General features: G+C 40.0%; 1 protein-coding gene across 1 annotated transcript in view; it reads left to right on the top strand.

The window, feature by feature from the left end:
- Window positions 1–23,493, top strand: part of LOC117400058 (nitric oxide synthase 3-like) — a 30,600-nt gene extending 7,107 nt beyond the window's left edge. Inside the window, exons 5-26 of the mRNA XM_034920655.2 lie at window positions 1,271–1,362; window positions 3,584–3,725; window positions 4,294–4,433; window positions 5,064–5,238; window positions 6,526–6,627; window positions 7,518–7,712; window positions 8,000–8,064; window positions 8,478–8,622; window positions 11,295–11,399; window positions 11,930–11,991; window positions 12,566–12,682; window positions 13,338–13,512; window positions 13,767–13,902; window positions 14,388–14,466; window positions 15,354–15,538; window positions 16,435–16,601; window positions 17,336–17,546; window positions 17,643–17,730; window positions 18,265–18,386; window positions 18,881–19,029; window positions 19,719–19,913; window positions 20,380–23,493. Coding sequence (XP_034776546.2) covers window positions 1,271–1,362; window positions 3,584–3,725; window positions 4,294–4,433; window positions 5,064–5,238; window positions 6,526–6,627; window positions 7,518–7,712; window positions 8,000–8,064; window positions 8,478–8,622; window positions 11,295–11,399; window positions 11,930–11,991; window positions 12,566–12,682; window positions 13,338–13,512; window positions 13,767–13,902; window positions 14,388–14,466; window positions 15,354–15,538; window positions 16,435–16,601; window positions 17,336–17,546; window positions 17,643–17,730; window positions 18,265–18,386; window positions 18,881–19,029; window positions 19,719–19,913; window positions 20,380–20,502 — 2,970 coding nt within the window. The 3' untranslated portion in view covers window positions 20,503–23,493. The remainder of the gene's footprint in view (window positions 1–1,270; window positions 1,363–3,583; window positions 3,726–4,293; window positions 4,434–5,063; window positions 5,239–6,525; window positions 6,628–7,517; window positions 7,713–7,999; window positions 8,065–8,477; window positions 8,623–11,294; window positions 11,400–11,929; window positions 11,992–12,565; window positions 12,683–13,337; window positions 13,513–13,766; window positions 13,903–14,387; window positions 14,467–15,353; window positions 15,539–16,434; window positions 16,602–17,335; window positions 17,547–17,642; window positions 17,731–18,264; window positions 18,387–18,880; window positions 19,030–19,718; window positions 19,914–20,379) is intronic.
- Window positions 23,494–23,523: the final 30 nt, after the last annotated feature.

Raw genomic sequence — 23,523 nt, 5'->3', positions numbered from 1 at the left:
ATAAGTAGCAGTACAAGGGTTTTCAAAAATCCCAGCCTATAGTCATTATATTGTTCTTTTGTCTTGTTGCAGGTGAGAAACTAATGTACAGTGATGGCACAGTATACCTCTGACTTTTCAAAAGCCCTGTACATTCAGACAGTTAAATGACTGATATATATATATATATATATATATATATATATATATATATATTGTAAAACGATTGACCCACTCGGGTTCGTTGCCCCTTTAAGAATACGACCCAGGACTCAGAAATGGCGTTTTGAAGCGCTGACGCGCTATATTTTAATGAACACAAAAATAAAACAAACACACACAAAATAAACACCTAGCTCCTCTTGGAGCACTTACTACACAAGGTTTTTTCCCTCACTAACTTGCAGGACGGCTAAGCCGTTTACCTGCTAACAAAAACCCAAAACCACACCGGTTTAACCCAGCACTTGCACTCTGACTGCACGGAAGCAGAGCACCTTCTCTGCCTCCCTCTCCTCAGCAGCCCCGAGCAGACTAACTGCTTTACTTTTATACTGCCCAATAACGCTCAGGTGCGGATAATCATTACTAATAAAACAATTAAACAATCAAACAAATGTGCATTCTCACATGTTTCTTTTATGCAGGGAGGATTAACCCCCTCCCTGCTGTCTCACTCCACCTACTTCCTCACAATATATATATATATATATATATATATATATATATATATATATATATATATATATATATATATATATATATATATATATATATATATTGTGATGACATGACCCTGAGGTATAGTAGGTCTTGTAGTAAACCACAGATAGGAGACTTGAGTTGCAGTTCAACAACACTCTTGGTGTTCTTTATTTATTTATTTAAATTCACTATAACAAAACAAACAAACAAAACAAAAGCCTAACTCCAGCAAGGAGTGCTAACTTAACTTTTATAAGGAAGCCCTGTCTAACCACGGGACAGCTAGCCGTTTACCTAGCCAGAATTGAATGTTGTCAGGTTTGTGTTTTCAGAGGCCAACAACAAGCTTACAGACACTCGGAAATCAAAGTACAGCATACAATTTACTGTGAAATCTCCAGGATGCTTTAGTCACATACAACTCTAGGCTTAGAAATACTAAAAGAAACTTAATAAATTAAATGACAAGTGTTTGAGTTTTTGCAAGTTTGCTACTGGCAAGTGTTTCATCATTGGTACTGTTTGAACTATGGTATCAGCTAGTCAGGCCTGTTGTGTAACAAGTTTTTTGTTTGTGGCTCCACAGGTGTTTGACGCCCGGGACTGCAGCTCGGCGGAGGAGATGTTCACTCACATCTGCACCCACATGAAGTACGCCACCAACAAGGGCAACCTGCGGTGAGGAGAGTACATTGTTTCTCTGTGTAGTGTAAAGTGTCTGCATATTCAGCCAAGCCATGGTCTGGACAAACCACAAGCTATGAGTGGCACTATTAAGGGCCGTTTATGTTAATTTGGCCCCCACTTATTAAAAAATCAATTAGTAACACATCTTGAGTTAATTTGAACTTCATTTTATAAGAACACAAGAAATTCTAGAAGGAGAAAAGGCCATTTGGCCCACCTATGCTTGCTCGCTTTGATGTAAGTGTGGTCTGTTAGCACTGAGGAGAGGAAAAACAGAAAGCCTATGGGAAATGAAACCTCTGGAAATCCATGGCTAAATGGACCACCCTTCCTCCAGATGGCTAGCTAAAGGTCTTATTATGGTCACAGAGAAGGTTATACAGTATTGTTCATGACAGCATCCAGTCTATTCTTGAAGGATCCATTAGACTCTGCTACAACAAACAGTAAATACTGTCCATGCCCTCTATAAAAATACAATAAGATCAAATAAAAAAATATATATTTACACTGCCCTACTATTGTGGGGCTGTCATAATAATTGCACATACAGCAATTTACCCATTAAAAAAAAACGACATGAATTGTATTTCAATCCCATTGCACTGAAGCAGGGCTCCAGTATACAAAATAAGCTTGGGGTTTCTCAGTATTTAAACACTAAGCAAAGCAGATTCATTCATTCAAAACCAAAACAGCATTTGCTCCAGTGCAAAGTTTGCACCATTCAAAATAAAACATATTTCCCCAAAAGGAATAAACAGCTAATGCTTAACGATGGTATCTTTTGACTCCCGTTCCAGCCAACAGTTGCAAAATCTGCAATTATGTCACCATCAGCTGCATACATCCTGACAACTATGATTATTAGTATTTATTGAAAGTATTTTTTGTATAAACCTCCCAATTTAAAAATGTCATTCTATGTTTGCTTTATAATGATTTTTCGTTTTATATGTTGCATCTAATTTTATTTTGTGCTATTTGGTATTTGCAAAAAACACAGGGCTCTATGTATGAGTCACATTTTATCTTAAATATGCATGTTTATCACCAGGCAAGCTTTGACTATTCTAAAATCCTTTCCCTACTAACCCTTGCCTTTCACAAAAATGCAGGAAACACCAAAAAATTTAAAACTTTCAAATTTCTGTACAGTGCACCTCCACCCTGTTCACACTGCATAAATAATGCAGGATCATCACATGTTCAAAGCATGATTGAAACCCATATGCTCAGTCAGGAGAGCGCAGGTCCCCATTCCTGGCTGTGCAAAGTCACTGAAGTCTTTGCTGGTGTAATTAGGGTAAAAGAATAAAAAAAGAATAGCAATGACCTCAAATAATCAAAATAGCTGTCACAGTGTCTGTTCTTTTAAATAAATACAGTAGAATGTGCCCGCGTGTTAAAATTCAAATTATCGATTTTTTTATGATCCGAGAGAATAGTCTTTTTTTGAAATATGGTTAATTAAAATAAGGGAGAGACTTTACAGAAGGCTTGAACTCATCCCAGACAAACTCAAAGTTTTCTTTTCAATCACTTTTTGTTTTTGTTTTCAACTCAAAGAAGTGGAATGCATTCAGTAGGACACACATTCTGTAATTCATGGTAGTGTTTATTTTTACATACATATGAAAATATCTATATAATCTAAACACTACGGTCCCTTCCTCACACGTACACAGTACCACTGCACTATTGTTTAAAAAATAAATAGATTGGGGGGGGGTCACTATATTTTAATGCCACTTAAACCATACATATTGTACTGTGATTTCACAGACCAGACGACTGAAGCTCTGATTCTGATACCTGTATCTGATCCACTGGGAGGCGCTGGGTGCTGTGCTGCATTTAACCACTGTAGACGTGTGCTGCATTTAACCACTGTAGACAAGAGCCAGGCTCCTGTCTGGAACAGTCTATAATTTTGTATAACCTCATCTTAGCTGTAGGGATCAGTCACTCATGCTACACTTCTGATCCGAACCTCCTGGCATGCTACGGTATAGAGGTTTCCAGATTCCATTCCTCTTCATGCAATGCAGTCCCTTCATGCTATGCTGAATCATTGGGAGCCTTTAAGAGCCGACTTGACAAAGTTTTGGGATCAATCAGCTACTAGGAAACCGGACAAGCACTAAAGTGCCAAACAGCCTCCTCTTGTTCGTACATTTTTTTTCTGTTCTTCTGTTCCTCCTCTCCACAGATCGGCCATCACAGTTTTCCCACAAAGGTCAGAAGGTCTCATGGATTTCCGCATTTGGAGCCCTCAGCTTATTCGCTACGCCGGGTACAGCCAGCCAGACGGCTCAGTCATTGGGGATCCCTCCAATGTAGAGCTCACAGAGGTCAGCCTGTACACAGCCGGGACAACCTCTCTTTTATTATTATTTATTTCTTAGCAGATGCCCTTATCCAGGGCGACTTACAATTGTTACAAGATATCACATTATTTTTTACATACAATTAACCATGTATACAGTTGGGTTTTTACTGGAGCAATCTAGATAAAGTACCTTGCTCAAGGGTACAGCAGCAGTGTCCCCCACCTGGGATTGAACCCACGACCCTCCGGTCAAGAGTCCAGAGCCCTAACCACTACTCCACACTGCTGCCCTTGCACCCAACACTTCATTGATTACAGACTAATGGGAATATAACTGTGTACTACTCCAGTTTACTGTCCCGTGCTTGTGCAATACTATAACTTTGGATACAGAAGACATGGCAGGTTACAATAACCCTGTGCTTATCCTCGGAGCTTGTTATACAGTTCATAGGTACATGACTATGTACTGCACCAGTCTACTGTCACCTTGTGGTTGTTCTCACAGCTCAGTATATGCAGTCCTATTTCTTGTTCTACAGTATACACGGCTGTGTCTGCTCCAGCCAACCCTGTGCTTGTCTTCACAGCTCTGTATCCAGATGGGCTGGAAGCCTCGTTATGGGCGCTTCGATGTCCTGCCCCTGATCTTGCAAGCGAGGGGGGAGCCACCTGCTCTGTTTGAGCTGCCGGCCGAGCTGGTCCTGGAGGTGTCCATCACACACCCCACGTGAGTCCTGAGCGCACTGTGCACACTGACCACAGGAAGAATAACCAGGCCACTGCTGGTGTAGATGTGGCTTCTGTTCCTAGCACTGTATATTGATCAATTTTACAATACAATTATAAAGCACAAGGGTCTCTAAGTGAAGCAAAAAATGAAATATTTACTATGAACGTTATTTCACCTTTGATACAACTACCATAGCGGAGACATCTGCAGAAAATAACTTTGTTGTTTAAAGATGCAGAGATTTGAATATATTTACTCACTGCTGCCTGTTATAGTGGGGCCAGAAATACAAGTTGTACACTTCTAAATCCACACCACTTCAGAGAGAGTGAGAAATATATGGACTATAAAGAATATTGATTTAGAAATGTCCTTAGTTTTATGTATATGAAATAAAAAAAAAATGAGTATGAGAGGAATTTTCTTTTCCTTCAATTTACATCTTTCACCTGAAGAGGCTTACATATCAGCTGATCTTATTAAAAAGGTATCACAGAAAAAACCTTATTTATACAGGCCAGTGATCAGTAACAGTGTGATCAGTACACATATTTTATTGCTAGTAATTGAAATTGGTACCTTGTATCTGTGTTTGTCTTTCTCTGCCTCTGTCTCGGTCTCTGGTAGGTTTGAATGGTTTGCGGAACTGGGTTTGAAGTGGTATGCGCTCCCTGCAGTGTCCAGTATGATGCTTGAGATTGGGGGGCTGGAGTTTACAGCGGTGCCCTTTAACGGGTGGTACCTGGGGTCAGAGGTCGGAGTCAGGAACTTCTGCGACAACCACAGATACAACATCCTGGAGGTATCATTGCTATTTTTGACTTTTGTGACAAATCAGGTATTTTCATGGCTTACAGCTGAAATAATCCCAAAATATATGTGTAAAGAATTAAAAAAAAACACATCTTTGTTCTGAATACAAAAACAATGTTTGTATTCAGCCTACCTCTTGTAAAACAATGGTTAAATATGGCAAAGCACAGTAAACACTGTAGAAGCAGGGAAAACTACAATATAACTTTTAAAATGGTTAGCAGAAGGTTCAAGAATGCAATGTTGCAAACGTCTGAAGAAGAGAACAGAATGGTCTGCTTTTCTGTTGTCCCTGCTCTTTGCAATGCAATGCTTTCTGTTTGACTACATCACCTGCCACATTAAAATATCGTATTACATATAATTGTCTTTTTAAAATTAAATACACTAAATGAGAACCTTGCAAATTTTAAGCCAGTTACTGAAAACGATAGATTTACATTTTCATAATACTAAAACAGCTGACTAACAGCAGTGTGTAACAGGAGACCCTTTCCGTGTTCTAGTCGTGTATCTCGATTAAACACCAAACACAACATACAGGACACAGCATTATCTGGTTTTGTATCAATCTCACCAGTACTTAGCAGGAAATTCTTTGAGAATGAGATGTTTCATTTCAATTATGGCTGTGGTGCTCCCCGGTGGCTCCTTCAGTTCATTTCTGTCCAGATCCTTAGTTGTTCAATTTAACAAAACAGCACCTGGGATCCTTTTAGAAAGCCTAGATTCTATCCTATTAAATGAGATACCCCGAGTAGGGGACAAATGGTCATCTAACAAAGGACAAGCCTTGATGGTCCCAAACAACTTCTTCTCATTCTCAAAGTTTTCTGTTCTAATTTGACATTTAAAGACCTGGTTGGAATAAGGTTCTGGACTACTTGATTCAATATTGTAGGACATGTTTGGAACAAGTTTCTGGACTTCCAAAAGGGTTATATGCTGTATGAGCTGCTATACATAGTAGAGCTATTAAGTACAGCAGTAGTACCAATAGCTGCAGTAAGGTTAGTACAGCTTACAACTCCAAGACTAAATCAGATGCCTTATCTGTTAACATTAGCAATGGTATCAAAATGATCACTGATCCCTTTATAATTATGCTGAAGATTTCTGTGTTTTTTTTTAAATTGAGGACATATATATTTGACACACTGATGAATTTTTATTTTAGTTACTATTTCTCCTCCGCGCAGGTTATTATTTTGTCTTGCTCATGTCTGTGTTGCACAAGCAGTTGTCATTCCTTTGGGTTCCTTGTTCTCTGCTGTAGGACGTGGGCAGACGAATAGGCCTGGACACCAAGAAGACCTCCTCCCTCTGGAAGGACAAGGCGGTGGTGGAGATCAACATCGCTGTGCTGCACAGCTACCAGGTAACACAGTCCCAACACCAACCTGCTGCTTGGAGCACAAACCTGTACCCCAGGACCCACCTGGAGCATCGCAGGTACACAGGTGCAACTGATCAGCATTACATCTGGTGGCATGGTGAATGGAGCTTTTATATACAAAAATTGAGGAAAAAATAGTGATGTGTAAAAAAAAACCTGATATTAAATTGAAAACCTCTAGCCCTACTTGGTTGAAACACTTAAAACAAAAAGTTTCTTATTTAACTGTATAATAATGGATGTCTGTTATACCTTACCCAGACTACCTAAAAATGTGTGATCCTCACGTGTTGAAAATGTGGTTGTGAATGAAGTGTATAGCAATGCACAATGGGTTTACTATTCATAAGCGTGGATATGGTATGACATACACTAATTGAGTTACACCATTAAATATACAAGTTTATTTTAACCAGGCTTGTAGTTTTTTCTAGTATGTTTCTTGATTTTTGTTTGTAAAAGCACCATTCACCATCATGGGATGGATCAGTATAATTCTGAAAATTCAGACGCTTCCACACTTTTAGAGAAGCAGAGGCTGGACTGAGGCTGTTCTGTGCAGCACTATCACCTGGTTTGCAGGTTCCTCAGCACCAGAGATTCAGCTGCAAGAGCTGTTGAGCTCTGTAAGAAGAAGGCAGTCACAAGTGGCACTGAAATACTGTCAGTGACAGAAGCAGACATTATATTTCCCCTGCACTCCGGGTCCCTTTTTGATGTGAGATCAAAATTATATTTTATAGAAAGTGTAGGACATTAATACTATCACTAAAATTAGCATAAAAGAAAATTACTCCAAGGCTTGTCTACTGTTTTTCTGCTGTTGATATCAAGAGGTACACTAAGTAAAGACCCTGTGTGTGTGTCGTTAGCTGGCGAAGGTGACGATCGTGGACCACCACGCTGCCACAGAGTCCTTCATGAAGCACATGGAGAATGAGTATCGCATGCGAGGGGGCTGTCCTGCAGACTGGGTCTGGATCGTCCCGCCCATCTCTGGCAGCATCACCCCTGTCTTCCACCAGGAGATGCTTGACTACTTCCTCTCACCCTCTTTCTCCTACCAGGTACTCCAAACCAGCAGGGCATCTCTCTCACAGTGCACCCCAACAGGCCTGCTCTCCAATGTGCAAAATAAAATCCTACAGAAGCCCTGGACCCAACAAAACAATCATTCTCACACGAAATTCATTCCATCTGTGAATAATGAAATAATCACAAATAAAGAAATGTAAAACACATTTGCCCTGGGGATAAGCAATGTTACAACGTGAGCCATTGAAACTAGAGTAACGTTGTGTTAATTAGGTCTGTGTAGGATCTCCCTTCCCCGCTGTGATTGTCTCTCTTTCAGCCTGATCCCTGGAAACTCCCGGGTTTCTCTGCCAAGAAGAAGATGCGCTTCAAGGAAATCGCAGAGTAAGGCTACTTGCTGACTAACCCACACTCCCGGTTGGGTATTCTCCTCTTAGTGACTTGGTGTTCATTCTGCTGTTTAGGGTTTAGTGCTGTTTGCTATAACATGTGTTTCTTTCAAAACTGCACATTTAAGACCTATGTAGGCAATGAAAATACAAAACAGGTAAGATTTATGGAATTATTTTTGTTCCAGCACAGCCATCATGTCAATTGAACATAATTAGGCAGCTGTGTTAGCTAGGCTAACAGAATCTCTGGAATCCTCCACGCATCACAAGCACTTAACAGCAGATGGGAGCTCGTCATAAGTTCTTGTTAATTTAATAGTCACTTTGAAATGTGTAGAACCTGGGTCTCTGTAAAAATTAAATGGTTCCATTTGGAATTAAAGCTTGTTCCATTTTTTATTTCAGGGCTGTGAAGTTTTCTGCCAGTCTGATGGGCCACGCCATGGCAAAGCGAGTGAAAGCCAGGATCCTGTACGCCACGGAGACAGGCAAATCTGAGACTTTTGCACACATGTTGTGTGACATCTTCAAACAGGCCTTCGACCCCAAGGTCAGGGAGAGAGGAAGTTGCTCATGTAATACCTCTTTTGACAATAGTTTTTAAAGGTTTTGGTACTGTAAAATTTGTTTAAATATGTTATAGGTCTCTGGATGTGAAGATCCATGTAAACCTTTTTCATTTCCTTTAGCTTGGGTATATATATAATAAAAGATAGAAGAATAAAAGAAAGTAAATGGATAAATAGACTGAACATGATTATGCCAGCGGGACTCAACAGAAAAGAATGAACTAATTAACTTCAATAAATATATAACATTTAAATAAATAAACAAAATTCATTCAAAAGTTGTGCATGCTGATGCGCTGGGGAGGCCAAATCTAGACTGATCCTCAGAGCCAGCATTGCATGATATAATAAAAATATAAGTTTATATAAAGTAGTGTTAATTAGAATAAATACAGATTCAAAGATAGAAGTAAAAATGATGTCACAATATATAGAACACCATTACATCATGTAAGAATAAATCATGAATTTGAATATAAACAATAACAAGTAGTTGTCATGCCGTCAAAAACCTATAAATACCTCCAATGTTTTGATTCAAACACAGGCTCCCTTGAGAAAGATATGTACAACATATCGAAATGTTGGGCAGCTGGCTCTTTGAGCTAATATATATATATATATATATATATATATATATATATATATATATATATATATATAAGGCATGACCACTGATGTTGTGCAGCAAAATCTGCTTCCATTTTATTTACTTAAACATTTTGATTCAAACAGAACAAAGAAAATACACAAGGTGTTTCGACACATAGCGTGTCTTCATCAGGTGTAGCTAAACAACAATTGCAAACTGAAGAACAGCTTTAGAGTACCTATAATATATACCAATTAATAAAGTCATTGAACAATGAATTATACAATATACATAAACAAACACTGCATTTTATTTCTGGAAAAACCATTGCTATCCAATTGAAAAAAAAAACTACTTTTAGAATAGACTATTAAATAAACAATTTATACATATATTTAATTGTTCAATCATTACACCAAATTACATTATTATATTAAAAACTTAAAATATATACTGTTACAGATCATATTACATTTAATATACAAATATGTGAGAAACTTTTGTAAACACAATTATCCACTCTCATTCCACTTAACCAGAAAAAAGATGAAAGAAGTTGGCATGTAACAATGAATCCTCTTGTCTTTCGGAGACATGGAATGAAATCTAGAATTTCATTGTGGGTTCTATTTAAAAAAAAAAAAAACTCAAGAAACAACAAGCTGCTTTTTGTAACAAAACTTAGTAGTAACAGCAATGTAAGGTTAATACAAGTTATTAGTGTTTTATACACTTAAATACCGCTGCCCTCAAATTAACGCCTCACTCAGATTTTTAATTGACGCCGCCCTCGAATAAAGGTATTTTTTTTCTACCCCAGCTCAAAAAATAAAGAAACACGCAACTCTGCCGATGTACGACACCCCCGAAGAGACTGCAACCTCAATCTAGCATGTAATACAAACTAATGTACACCCACCTTAGTAAGCAAATGTTATTTTACAGTACAATCCCGACAGACAACCCAAGATGAACGACTTACAGCACAACAGTCCTTCACGTCCCTTTTTTCCCAGCAGAGTTCAGTGCCAACACAGCAGGGGATAAAACAAGGGCTGTCTGTTTACCTCATCGTCAGCTTGGATGGTGAAAACTTAAACTCAGAGGAACTTAGAGCTTTGCCGGTCACTCTAAGCGCTATCCGAAAGCTGGCTGAAGATATGTTCTTGTAGGGGGTTTAGTTGTTTTGTTTTTTATTCAATTGGAATTTTACTCTGTCCTGTACAATTATATATATATATATATATATATATATATATATATATATATATATATATATATATATAAAAACTTACTATCTATGAGAAGATTTAGTTTTGGTTTCTCTTACAGAGAAATTACAAACAAGCAGGTAAATTACAGTAAGAAAAAAAGAAAATAACTGAGTAGGATATATTTTAGTTTTAACAGAAATCAAACCGATATTCAGAGGTAATATTTTTCATTAAGAAAAACAACTGCATTACACTCAACTACCGTTCTCTCTCCTCTTCTTGTCCTGCCCCATAGCAATCAATACACACTCCTGATTCACTGGTACAGTACTCCCCTGACCTCCCAACTCCCACCTAATAGGCTCTCATTAACTGTCAGTAAATGTACTGTATTCAAGCCCCAAAAACACACAAGAGTATAGTGCTGCAGATCAGAGCCTCTCATGGCGCTGTTTCTAAAATGCCTTAAATCATTTAATAAAATATTGCAGCGTTTGTAAAGCATAGTATTATTAATAAAGGCTGCCCTCGTATAATTTTTATCAATTTAAAATAAATGCCGTGGCACCAAATTGAAGTAATACAGTATTTGTTTCGGCATCTTAGTTTCATACTAACCTAAATTAAGCTTTTCAGTACAAATATTTGTTAATACTTATAGACAAACACCAAAAGGAGCAAAGAACAAAGCACAATGCAAAACAGAGAGAAAACAACAACACACACTCTGTTCAAATAGTGTGATAATATGAAAATAATGTAAAACTCACTTCTAAATGACTCTGCTGGTTGGGTTTGAGCGGTGCTGCAAGATGGCTGACACACTCTGTTTCCCTCTTATTTGCAGGTGGTCTGCATGGACGAGTATGACATTGTCAACCTGGAGCATGAAAATCTTGTCCTGGTCATTACCAGCACCTTCGGGAACGGAGACCCGCCAGAGAATGGAGAGGTGAACACAGATTCCAATTACCACAAATCTTGGACTACCTAATTTTACATTTAAGATATAACAACTCCTTTCAAAGAGTTCTAGGATGTCTGTCAAAACATGTGGTCACAATGATCGTCATTGAACACAGTGTATACTCAAAACAGAGAGGGAATTCAGTAACATAAAGGACACATTTGCAGATTAACATTTTACAAACCCTTAATTTAAAACCAAGAAATAATACAGGCGCTGTCATTTTCAGTGAATCTGCCCCTTGTGTGGTGCTGTGTGGAGTTTACTGGAAAGAACACCTAAGTCAATATTGTGCTTGCAACAACATTAACAAATGCTATGTACATTCTTAAAAGGTAATACAGGGTACAATATTTTTTTATTGGGTCACGTTTGACCAAATTCACTCTGCGGTTCACAAGTTTACAGTGGGGTCATTGTACACCACAACCCCAAATTAAAAGACTAAAACTCAACGCAATAAATCTGTATTGGCAATCTTTCTGTGACTCAATAACTGAATCCCTCTTCTCTAGAGATTTGCCAAAGCACTGATGGACATGACCCATCCTACCTCAGAAGAACTGGAACCACAGAAGTGAGTCTTGCACACTTCAAGTTGTAGTGCTGTGCTGGATGCGACACACCTGCAATTCTGATCATTTTATTTTATAATACGTGTACCGGAACAGAATACAGAGTTGCAAGACAAATAACAAAACCAAACCAGGGTAAAAACATAAGCACGGACCATTCCAAGATCCAGACGCACAGTAGTGGAAGATCACTGTATCCCAGATCTAACAATCTAGGGCCATGATTCAATATTGGGGTCTATTCTTATTGTTAGTTTTAGCATGTTTCACATTTTATTGAAACTGGATAGCTTACTACATTGATACCAATTCTGCAAACATATCACAAACTGATAAAATAAAGTCAGTTTCTGAATAATCAGAATGTTAAAATTAATAAAGGGTAATGGTACAGATGCATAAAAAAGAAATGTTGTATTGCAACTTGTGTGTTATTAGGTTGTTCTCACTTTTTATCAGTTATAAATTGATTCATTTGTAGAACGCAAACCATGTTTTTTTATGTGGCCATAAAAAACATGGTTTGTGTTCTATAAATGAATCAATTTATAACTGTTGTCTGTGTGTGTGTTTTAGGAGCTACAAGATGCGTTTCAACAGCCTGCGTAGAATGGACACGATTGTGGAGATGCTGAAAAGGAAACCTCATCTATCCAGCACCACAGAGAGTGCTGGGCCCTTGGGCACTGTCAGGTACAGAATCATTCTAATACCTTACTGTAGAGACCTGCACTTTACCTGTATCTGACTGTGGTAAAGTGGTTCGCAGGGTTCAGGTGTAGGAGTGATGCGGTGCACAAGGAAGAGACAGACAGTGATAGTCCAATCAGAAAGTGATTTAATTTTGTAATACAGATCTGGTGACAAAACAATGGTCAGAGCAATGTGTATTGCACTGTTGTAAATACAGGGTTTGCAGTCCCAAATAATAAACACAGTCAAAGTACACACACAATATATAAACTCGGTCACCAGTCCTGGTTGAGTGCTGTAGTGCTGTAGTGCTCGTGGTGTAAATGGAGCTCAGCACTGACCTTGTCTAGTACAGTATAGACCCAGAGCTCAGCACTGACCCTGTCTAGTACAGTATAGACCCAGAGCTCAGCACTGACCATGTCTAGTACAGTATAGACCCGGAGCTCAGCACTGACCCTGTCTAGTACAGTAAACAAGGTAATACTAGAAGAAGCTAAGTTTCAGTGTACTAATACTATATATACCTCTAGCTCAGCGCTGCCAATTCCTGACCCTGTAGGTCCACGTCTGCAGTTCCTGACCCTTTCTGTCCATGTCTGCATTTCCTTGCTGGATGTGATGTGTGCTGGGTGTAATGCGTGTGTCTTCGCAGGTTCTCTGTGTTCGGTCTGGGCTCCCGTGCATACCCCCACTTCTGTGCTTTCAGCCGGGCGGTGGACACACGCTTTGAAGAGCTGGGAGGGGAACGCATCCTGCAGATGGGAGAGGGAGATGAGCTCTGCGGGCAAGAGGAGTCCTTCAGGACCTGGGCCAGGGACATCTTCAGGGTAACCTCTCCTGAACCTCTCCATAAAACATAGCTATTACATCTGTTTATCACTTTAAAGAAAATACTGTTGTTGCACTGATGTGGTTGGGCCATGACTTTCCCCCTATATATTCCTCTGGGGGCTCATTTTGGGGGCTCGTTTTTTTCTATCAGTTTTCAGTTAAGTTAACTTAATAGTCTCAGAACCTGTCTGCATGCACAATTCTGCAATTCTGGAATGATATAAATGCAATTTGGGTTTCCTGCCTTCAGGCTGCTTGTGACACATTCTGCGTGCAGAGCGATTCGAGTCTGGACCAGAACGAGGATTTGTTCTCAGGGGATCACGGATGGCAGCCTCAAAAATACAGGACAGTGGTTGAGGCCACACACACAGGTCTGATCACAGGTGAGCACTGTCATCAGGGGCTGTGCCAGTGCCAGTGGATAATGGAGTGATATTCTAGCTACTCTGTCACAACAAGCAATGGAATATACCCTTTGTATTCTCAGACAAAAAGAGCATATTCATTAGATAAAAATAGCTTTGGCACATTCTCTAGTGATTCAATAATGGGCCCAGATATGTGTGTACATGATCTCTGTGTTATTGCATCACTAGAGAATGTGCTGAAGCTCTTTTTATCTGATGAATGCCACTGCTTAGAGATCCAATCTGGTTGTGTATGCATCCTGACACCTGTATCAATGTCCTGTCTACCAGGACTCCATTGAAATGAGATGAGGACTTTAATGGATTCCCATCCTGGTTAAATAAGAAAGCATGAATTTGATATTGATAACATAATCGTATGGCAGCCTCGGTGATTAATAGATTCCTTCTTGCTCTGCAGTTAATTGAGTCTATCCCTATGTCTGTCTGTCTGTTTCCAGCCCTGTCCAAGCTCCACAAGAGGAAGGTCTTTCAGACTAAAGTCGTCTCAACACAAAACCTGCAGAGCCCAAAATCCAGGTAACAACTCGGATTCCTTTTATTTAGTATTCGCATACAACATGTAGCTGTAGGTGTACAGTGTGCTTTTCTTTCTTTTCTTAACCTGCCATTGTACAAAGACAATCCTTTGGGGTACTCTGTATATTTGGATACATTTAAGTTATTAAATTTGGGTTGTCACTTTCTAATATGTACAAAATAAGGATTACAATACAAACAATAAAATATCACTCTCAAGGATATAGTTCCTAGTTGTAGCTTCACCTGAACTGTGTAAAACAACAAAAAAGAAAAATCTAAGGCTTTGTGCCCAAGTTTAATAATATTATTATTATTATTATTATTATTATTATTATTATTATTATTATTATTATTATTATTATTATTAATAATAATTAGTCATTTAGCAGACACTTTTATCCAAAGTGATTTACAGAGACTAGGGGGTGAACTATGCATCCCAACTTCAGCTGCAGAGTCACTTACAATAGGACCTTGGTTTTACGTCTCATCCGAAGGACAGAACACAAGGAGGTTAAGTGACTTGCTCAGGGTTACACAGTGAGTCAGTGGCTGAGTTGGGATTGAACCAGGAACCTCCTGGTAACAAGCCCCTTTCTTTAGCCTAACATGGAATTATACTGGCTCGGTACAGAGATGGCCCAATCTAATCTGGCATAGAAATTCTATTCCAGTCAAGATTTTTTCCAGATTGCATTTCAGTGGAACAAAAACAAATTTTTATACTAGATTTGGCCATCCCTGACTGTATTTACACAGACCCACGTGTGAATGACGGTATGGTTTGTGTCTCTGCTCTGACTTGTGTGCACTAACTGTGTTGTTTGTGTGTGGGTGTGTGTGTGTGTGTGCGTGTGTGTGCGTGTGTGTGTGGGTGCACGCAGTCGTGCAACGATACTGGTGCGCTTGGACACAGGGGGGCAGAAGGAGCTACAGTACCTCCCCGGGGATCACCTGGGCATCTTTCCAACCAATCAGGAGGAGCAGGTGCAGGCCGTGCTGTCCCACATCTCCAACGCCCAGCCAATCAACGAGACCATTGTCGTGGAGATCCTAGAGGAGAAGAATGGTAACCGGGGGACACCAAGAGGTGGTGGTAGTGGTGGTGGTGGGGGGGGGGGGGGGCAATGGGAGGGGAGGGGAGGGGACTGTTTTCATTGGTTGTTGGCAATTTTTTGATTTTTTTTCTGAAACACAAGCTGTCAATGTCAGTTCATTGTATGGCTGCGTCAGGTGTCATTGTGGTTTTAAAATAAACATAGGTAACAATAGGTAGGGAAGTGGAAAACAAGGCATTGCTTAGGTACCGTTTTGAAGCCTAAAACTTTTGGTAGTACCATATGTAGACTGGTGTTTGGTTACAGCTGTCAGCAATATTCCTAATGGTGGTAAGACCAGCAAGTTAGCAGGTAAGACAAAACCACATGAAAACAAAAGGTAACCATTAAATACACCATTCTAGAAAATATAGGGATAACTAAAAGAAAAATCTTGACGCCTGCTCATTCCAACAGTATATCTAAACAGGGAGTTTTGATACTTATGACTGGGTGGACGGCTACTGTGAGTTTCTAATACTGAGAATCAAACACTAAGGTAAAGCAATTTCTGTTACCTTTATTAACATGTCATTAGACTTCTTGAGGACTTTTTTTATTTCATGAACTAGTGTTTAAAATTATAGACAAGATTTATCAGAGCACATAAAAAGTTTGGCAATCTTGTTATATGACGTTTGTTTAACTGTAAAATGAGTCTTGTGTGGCACACATGCCACCTAGTGGCTAATGAATGTGCTTGCACTAACTTGTTTGAAACCAGATTCTGCTGTGAATCTCATGAGCAGTATCAAATCTTCAAATCTATTATTAATAATGCCAGTAATCTTACACTTCATGACAATATCCCATGTGTTCAGGGGACTGTGGATTTTGAGGGGTGATGGGACTCTTTTCTCTGCTGCAGGTAAAAGCAGCTGGGTGCGTGAGAACCGCCTGTCCCCCTGCACCCTGCTCCAGGCGCTGTCTCACTTCCTGGACCTCTGCAGCCCCCCCAGCCCCCAGCTCCTGCTCTCCTTGTCCCAGTTCGCCAGCGCAGACGAGGACAGGAGCAGGCTGGAGACACTCAGCCAGGTAGCACACACCCTAAAATATCCCCATAGTAAAAGCATAGCAAAGTGCTTTATTTTAAGGGCCGTTTTTTTTTGTTTTGTTTTGTTTATTAACTGTTAACAAACATTGATAATTTTTAGCTAAGGGTTAGGGTTATGGTTAGGGTTAAGGTTAAGGTTAAGGTTAAGGTTAAGGTTAGGGTTAATAAAAACCTGATTTAATTTACTAAACATTACTACAGTAACAATTTGAACCGATTTCAAGCATATGACTGGGTATTGATCATCCATAGGGCTCTGGTGTTTGTTTGATCATCCATAGGGCTCTGGTGTTTGCAGTTTTAGCTGACTTATTATACATTATTTACTAACAGTTAACAGAAAAGAAATAATGTACATTAACATGTTTATTAGCTGTTTGTTAACAGTTAATAAACAAACAAAATACGGCCATTAAAATAAAGCATGACCAAAAAACATGGCAAACCAGGGTATACTGTGGTAAATGCATAGTATAACTATGGGGAAAGCATGGTAAAACTCCAAAAATACATGCAAAAATATTGTGTTGAACTTTTTTTAAGGGACAGCATGGCAATCCAGACACACGGGAGAGCTAGTTTAACCATTTAAACAATGCTGCCATGTCACCTCTTTCCAAGGCCTCTTTATTGTATTTAGTTTGACATTGAAGCAACCCTGGGAGGAGTGGGTTGCTGGTTTCACTGTGTTGTGACTGTGTTGTTTGTGCTGCAGGCCGGCCATGACTATGAGCATTGGAAGTGGTTCCACTCTCCCACGCTGGCGGAGGTTCTAGAGGAGTTCCCCTCGCTCAGCTTGCCCGCCTCCTTCCTGCTCAGCCAGCTCCCCCTGCTGCAGCCCCGATACTACTCCATCAGCTCCTCCCCTGAGACCACCCCCTGCCAGGTCCACACCACCGTTGCTGTGGTGCAGTACAGCACACAAGGTCAGAGTGCTGTCTGTCTGTCTGCATGTCTGTTTATCTCTGTGTATAATGCCCCTCTGACCTCTGACCCCTGTGCCTCGGTCTCCTCTCCCCCAGATGGAACAGGTCCCCTGCACCATGGAGTCTGTTCCACATGGCTGAACCAGCTCAAGCCTGGCGAGGAGGTGCCCTGTTTCATCAGAGGGTAAGAGACACAGTGTCAATGTGTGTGTGTGTGTGTGTGTGTGTGTGTGTGTGTGTGTGTGTGTGTGAAGAGATACCGTGTGAGTGTGTGTGAGGAGACGCCGTGTGTGTGTGTGTGAGGAGACACTGTGTGTGTGCATGTGTGTGAAGAGACACATTGTGTGCGGGTGTGTGAAGAGACACTGTGTGCGGGTGTGTGAAAGGAGGAATGTATTCAGGGCTGTGAAAAGACCTCTGTTATGTGCAATGGTGAGGGGTGAAGGGGCTTATTCATCTCTACTTAATCCACTTCTTAATAATTTCTGTGTTTTAATTCATCATGTTTGTGGCTTACAGGCAGCAGCGACAAATATGTGAGTTAATTTGCACAGTTTGCAAACATTGTTCTGTAAAACTAAATCTATTGTCTATTTATTCTATTTGCCCAAACAAAAACATTTCAGAACCTTTGCACTGGACTGGCCCGCAGGTTAAGCTTGGATTTGAACCAAGTATCTCCCAGCTCAGACCACTTGACCACACTCTTCCCTCACAGGTCGCCCTCCTTCCACTTGCCTGCTGATGACTCTGCGCCCTGTATCCTAGTGGGGCCAGGCACTGGTATTGCCCCCTTTAGGAGCTTCTGGCAACAGCGGCTTTACGAGATAGAGCACCAAGGTCAGTCGGTCTTCTTCAGATAAGTTCTTGAGCAATATCAGCATTCTTTGACTCTCAGGTTTGCACACTAAGATACTCTCATTGTATCTGTTTTAATAATCATTTCTGTATTATCTATTTAACCAGGAGAGTCCCCATTAAGACCCAAGCCTCTTTTACAAGGGGGTCCTGACACAAACACAAACGGAGAAGTCAGTCAGCAATGCAGCAGCAGCACTCAACACATATTTAAACACATTACAATAATAATAAAAAATAAAAAAAAACATAATTGGGATATGAGTAAGGAGAGATAGCGCCACCACCTAAACATGTTGGTCAGCTGAAAGTCACAATCAGATTTCAAAATGTGCTATTCAGTCTCTATACAACAGATGCTTCCAGAGAATTCTTAAATCTTATCCTATACAGCATGTAGCAGTAATGCTAGTGTCATTAGGCACATTTCATTTGAATTTTTAATAACCCATTTCTCTGTAATGCCCTGTTCTTAGGAAAGAAGCCCAAGGAACTGGTGCTGGTGTTTGGCTGTCGCCAGGCAGAGTTTGATCACATTTACAAAGAGGAAATGGAGGAAGCGAAACGCAAGGGAGCCTTCAGTGGCATTTACACAGCCTACTCTAGGGAGAAGCACACCTCCAAGGTACTGCCCAGACAGCCACCATACCACCATACCTCTGTCTCTATAGAGCAGGGGTGGCCATGCATGTCCCTTCCAGTCCTGGTCTTTGTTCCATCATTGTTCTAAATTGTTTAATTAACCAAATCAAACTTTCAGCCAGACCCTGAACCAGCTGACTATTTAATTTGAAAGATCACCCTCTGGAATGAGATAGCGCAGTACAGAAAGGTGTCCACAAGAAGTGGGCACAGCTACCTGACTAAGCAATGCCCTTCACAAGAGCTATAAATACCATCTAGAGAAATACCAAGCTGAGCTTTAAAATGTTAAATAAATAGACAAAATAATACAAAAATGAAGTGCAAAAACAAATCTCCAATATTATAATCTAATTTACCCTGTAGTACAATTTGGTAAATCTGTATTACACACCTTAACCTGAGAGCATGAAATTTACAACCAAGAGAAATGTGATTGTAATTGTATTGTATAGAGTAGTGTCTGCAGTGGAATTCAGCTGTAGTTGCACTGTGTGCTGCTCTCCACACAGATGCATGTCCAGATGGTACTCTCACGCGGATTGGATTGTATAGATTGTGTACAGTAGAGTTCACTTGTAGCTTCAGTAACGGGTGGTGCTGATGGCAACTGTATTTTATAGAATTTGTACAGTAGTGCTCCACTGTAGTAGCATGGCGTTCTCGTCACAGATGTATGTCCAGGATATTCTGCGGGAGCAGCTGGCCTCGAAGGTGTTCCGGACGCTGTGTGAGCAGAGAGGTCACATGTACGTGTGCGGAGACGTCACCATGGCGAAGGACGTGCTGGATACGGTGCAAGAGATCCTGTCGGTACACGGGGAGATGAATCTCGATGAGGCCGGGGAGTATCTCAGCAAGCTGAGGGTGAGGATAGTGCACACGTTAGAGTTTTAGTGAACATCACAGAATAAGCTACAATGAATGGCAAACAAATAGAAAGGAGTTTGCAGTATTTGTCAAATAATAAAGCGTTACTAACTTAACATGATCATTAATTACCAGTTAATACCTGTAGAGCAGTAATAAAGATAAGTAGTGATAAGTAGCAAGCTCCTTCTGCCTCTTTTTAATGATCCCACACTCATGTGAATGAATAGGATTCAAGAAAGGAATGTAGTTTAACTGCTGTGGAAAACATTCAGTAGAGTAACAACAGGGTAGTTGGACTGCAAAGCTACATATTGTTACTAAACCATGAACCCCAGAGTTCTCTGCATTGACTTGGCTACCCAAAATGCTGTAGTGCAGGCATCCATTGCACTAAATTGCTGTTATTTGCTGAGGCAAAGCTCTACTCTCTAACCATCAAATAATAACCTCTTGTTTGCAGGACCAGAGCCGATACCACGAGGATATCTTTGGCATCACTTTGCGAACACATGAAGTTAGGTCCCTGATCCGATACAGATGCCACTTTCAGGAGCAGAAAACGAATGGGAGTGTGGAGGCCTGAGCAGTAATCTGATATTGTCTTGACACTGGAACACACACACACACACACACACACACACACACACACACACACAGACACACATAATGTACATATACACCATAACTTCAAAGTACTTTTAAGTTAGTCTAAGATATAAAACTCAGTCAAGCAGACAAACATTTCAGCTAGTGCCTTTAACAACAACAACAACAACAACATTACATTTATATAGAACCTTTCAAGACAACATTGTTCCCAAGGTGCTTAACATTAGGTTCATCAAACAGTTTCTGTCTTCAGAAGAGATTTCAGTGCATTTTGTATATCAGTTAGGCAGGGATATCCCCTCCCTGTGAGAGATATGTGTGAACAGCACTCACACTTATGATTGTGTTAATGGGGGAGTTTCTCATAAATTCTGATGCAAACACATGAAGTCACACATGTTCTCAAGATTGAGAACAAATTCTCATTTACAACGACGATCTGGTCAAGAGGCAAACATCACAGCAGCACAAAGGAAACAAATACAACATAGACAAATAAATAAATAACACATTAACACATGCATACACATGATGTTCACTGTTGTCTGGTGCATGTGTATGTAAATTGTATATACAAATGCATCAGACAATAGTGAATTCAGATTCTGATTAAAAACATCCTCCAAAGCAAAACACTGTAGTTTTAATTTGATTTGATATTCATTCCAGTCATAAGTAGCCGCAAAATTAAATTAATTGCACCCAAAAACAGTGGACACTCTGGGATGAACCAATCTAATAAATGCATCTGATCTTAAATTGTAAACTGAAGTATACTGAGAACTGTAATAGGTTGTGCAGATATAGTGGGGTTTTCCCAATCAGGGCTCTATAAACTAACCTAAGCCAATGATCCAATCGCCTAGTGTGCAATGAAGGCCATTCAACCATAATATAAAGACAGCAGTGATGAGTAAGATAAGAAACACCTTATCTTATAGCAGAATGGCATAAAGCATCAAGCTTCCCCCAAGCAGCTTTCGAGGCCATTTTCTTGACAATGTCACCATAATCCAGTATTGGAAAAACAAACATCTGGACTAGACTATACCTAGTGGAAAGTGTAGAACATTTAACATTATCAATATGGGTTTTAAAAGACAAAGCACTGTCCAGCCAAATACCTAAATATTTATAAACTGCTACTTACTCTAATTCCATCACCCTAATACTGTACACACTCATTCACACTCACATTCAGTCCTTAACAGGGCCTCCCAAAGACATTCACAGGCATTCTGCTCCCCTGATACCCTTATTTCATGACAAACAAAATCAACACTTGCCAATGATTGTTTAAATGCATTAATAGCTTTGTTTGATTTGTTTCTACCAACTTCTGTAGGTGATCACAGTCCCTGAACTGCTAAAACACCCCCATGATCAAACCACCTCCATTTAACTGTAGGTACAAGATTTTCTTCATTGAAGGTTTTTTTCTCCAAACATACTGTGGTCCGTTTTTGGGAAGAAGTTATATTTTAGTCTCATCAGACCAGATAATTTTGTTGAAGAATGCTTCAGATTCCTGTTCATATTTCTTGATGAATTTTAGACCGTTTGTTTTATACATTTTCTTTAAAAATATTTTGCTGCAAGGTCTACGTCCATACAACTCTTTTGTGTTCAGGTGCCTAAATCTTTCTTTAAGTCATTGGCTGTTAATCTTAGTTTTTTTTTTAGCTGCTCGGACAATTCTCCTACTTGACATCCATGTTATAGATATATAGATAGAGCGATAGCTAGATGAACAGATGGATATATGAGAGTGAGAGAGAGATTTAGCCTTTATTATTAAATCCAGCTGGCTGACTTCATCTTTCAAAATACTGCTTGTCTCAACTAATAGTGTTGCACTGACAGTTACAACACAACACACTTGCAAACTGAAGGTTATAGTTTCAAATCCCACGCATGCCAGACGTTTTTATATTTATATAAAAAAAAAACATTTGTAGGCAAATGTACCATTTTAAAAATAAAATAAATCACTTAATATAAATGATAGACATCACAACTTGGTGGAGATGTGTGACCCATGCCAAAATAAAATTGGATGAGAATGAAAGCTTGTCCAATCAACATGCAGTGATTATACTGACGTTATTGCAGGCTGATAGCAGCTAACAGAAACAGAAGCAGTATGAGGAATAAAAATGCAAGCAGCATGAACTGCTCTGAATAAAAGCTGGATAGCAGCGCCAATAAGGTAAATGTTGATTAAGAGAGGAGTTGCTGTGGGGGCTACTAGGGATCGTTAAAATGAAACCAGGGATAGACTCTAAGCAGCCAAGCTTTCATTTAATTTGTTTACTTTTCCTTATAAATGTTAACCGATTCTGTGTGGCTCGGGGGGCGGGAGCTAGGCTCCTCCCCATCTTGATCTCCTATCATCAATCAAATCTACTTCCTTTTTAACCATTAGTCACACCTTCCGTCTTGCATTTTTTCGTTTCCTCCTCCTCCTCTATAACTCAACTGCCTTTGCATGGGTCTCTTCTGGGGGGTTAGTGAGTCGCACTTCCCCCGACCTTTGTGCAAGCTACGCTTCCTTTACCTACACAAGGGAGGTTCTCTCAGTGAGTCAGAGGGGACCCCCGGCCAAACCCAACCTTTTAGCATCTCATGCGCTATCGCTTCCCTCGCAATCTGAGGATCTAAGCTTATTCTCTCTAACCTTGCAGAATGAACTCTTCCTTTGTAAGAGTTCTCCTTTCAGGTTCTCTTATATGTTTTCAGTCTTTACTAACTCTATATCCCTGAGGGTGCCGAGCACCCTGCCTTGGAATTAGCTGCATCACGATGCAGTCTTCTCACCGCGACCCGGACCTCGTCCTGCCAAGGGCTTGGTCCTAACGGTTGGCGGCTCTCCGAGAAGTCATGCGACATCTCTACAGGTAGCCTGGCTCCCGCTCCATAAATGTCTACTAGTGCAAAAAAACCCAAAAAACAGCATGAAACTACTGTAGTGTCATATTTAACAATAACTTTTAAT

This window comes from Acipenser ruthenus, chromosome 4 (assembly GCF_902713425.1).
Source record: "Acipenser ruthenus chromosome 4, fAciRut3.2 maternal haplotype, whole genome shotgun sequence".
Taxonomy (NCBI): Eukaryota; Metazoa; Chordata; class Actinopteri; order Acipenseriformes; family Acipenseridae; genus Acipenser; species Acipenser ruthenus.
This window is presented reverse-complemented; position numbering and strand designations above follow the sequence as displayed.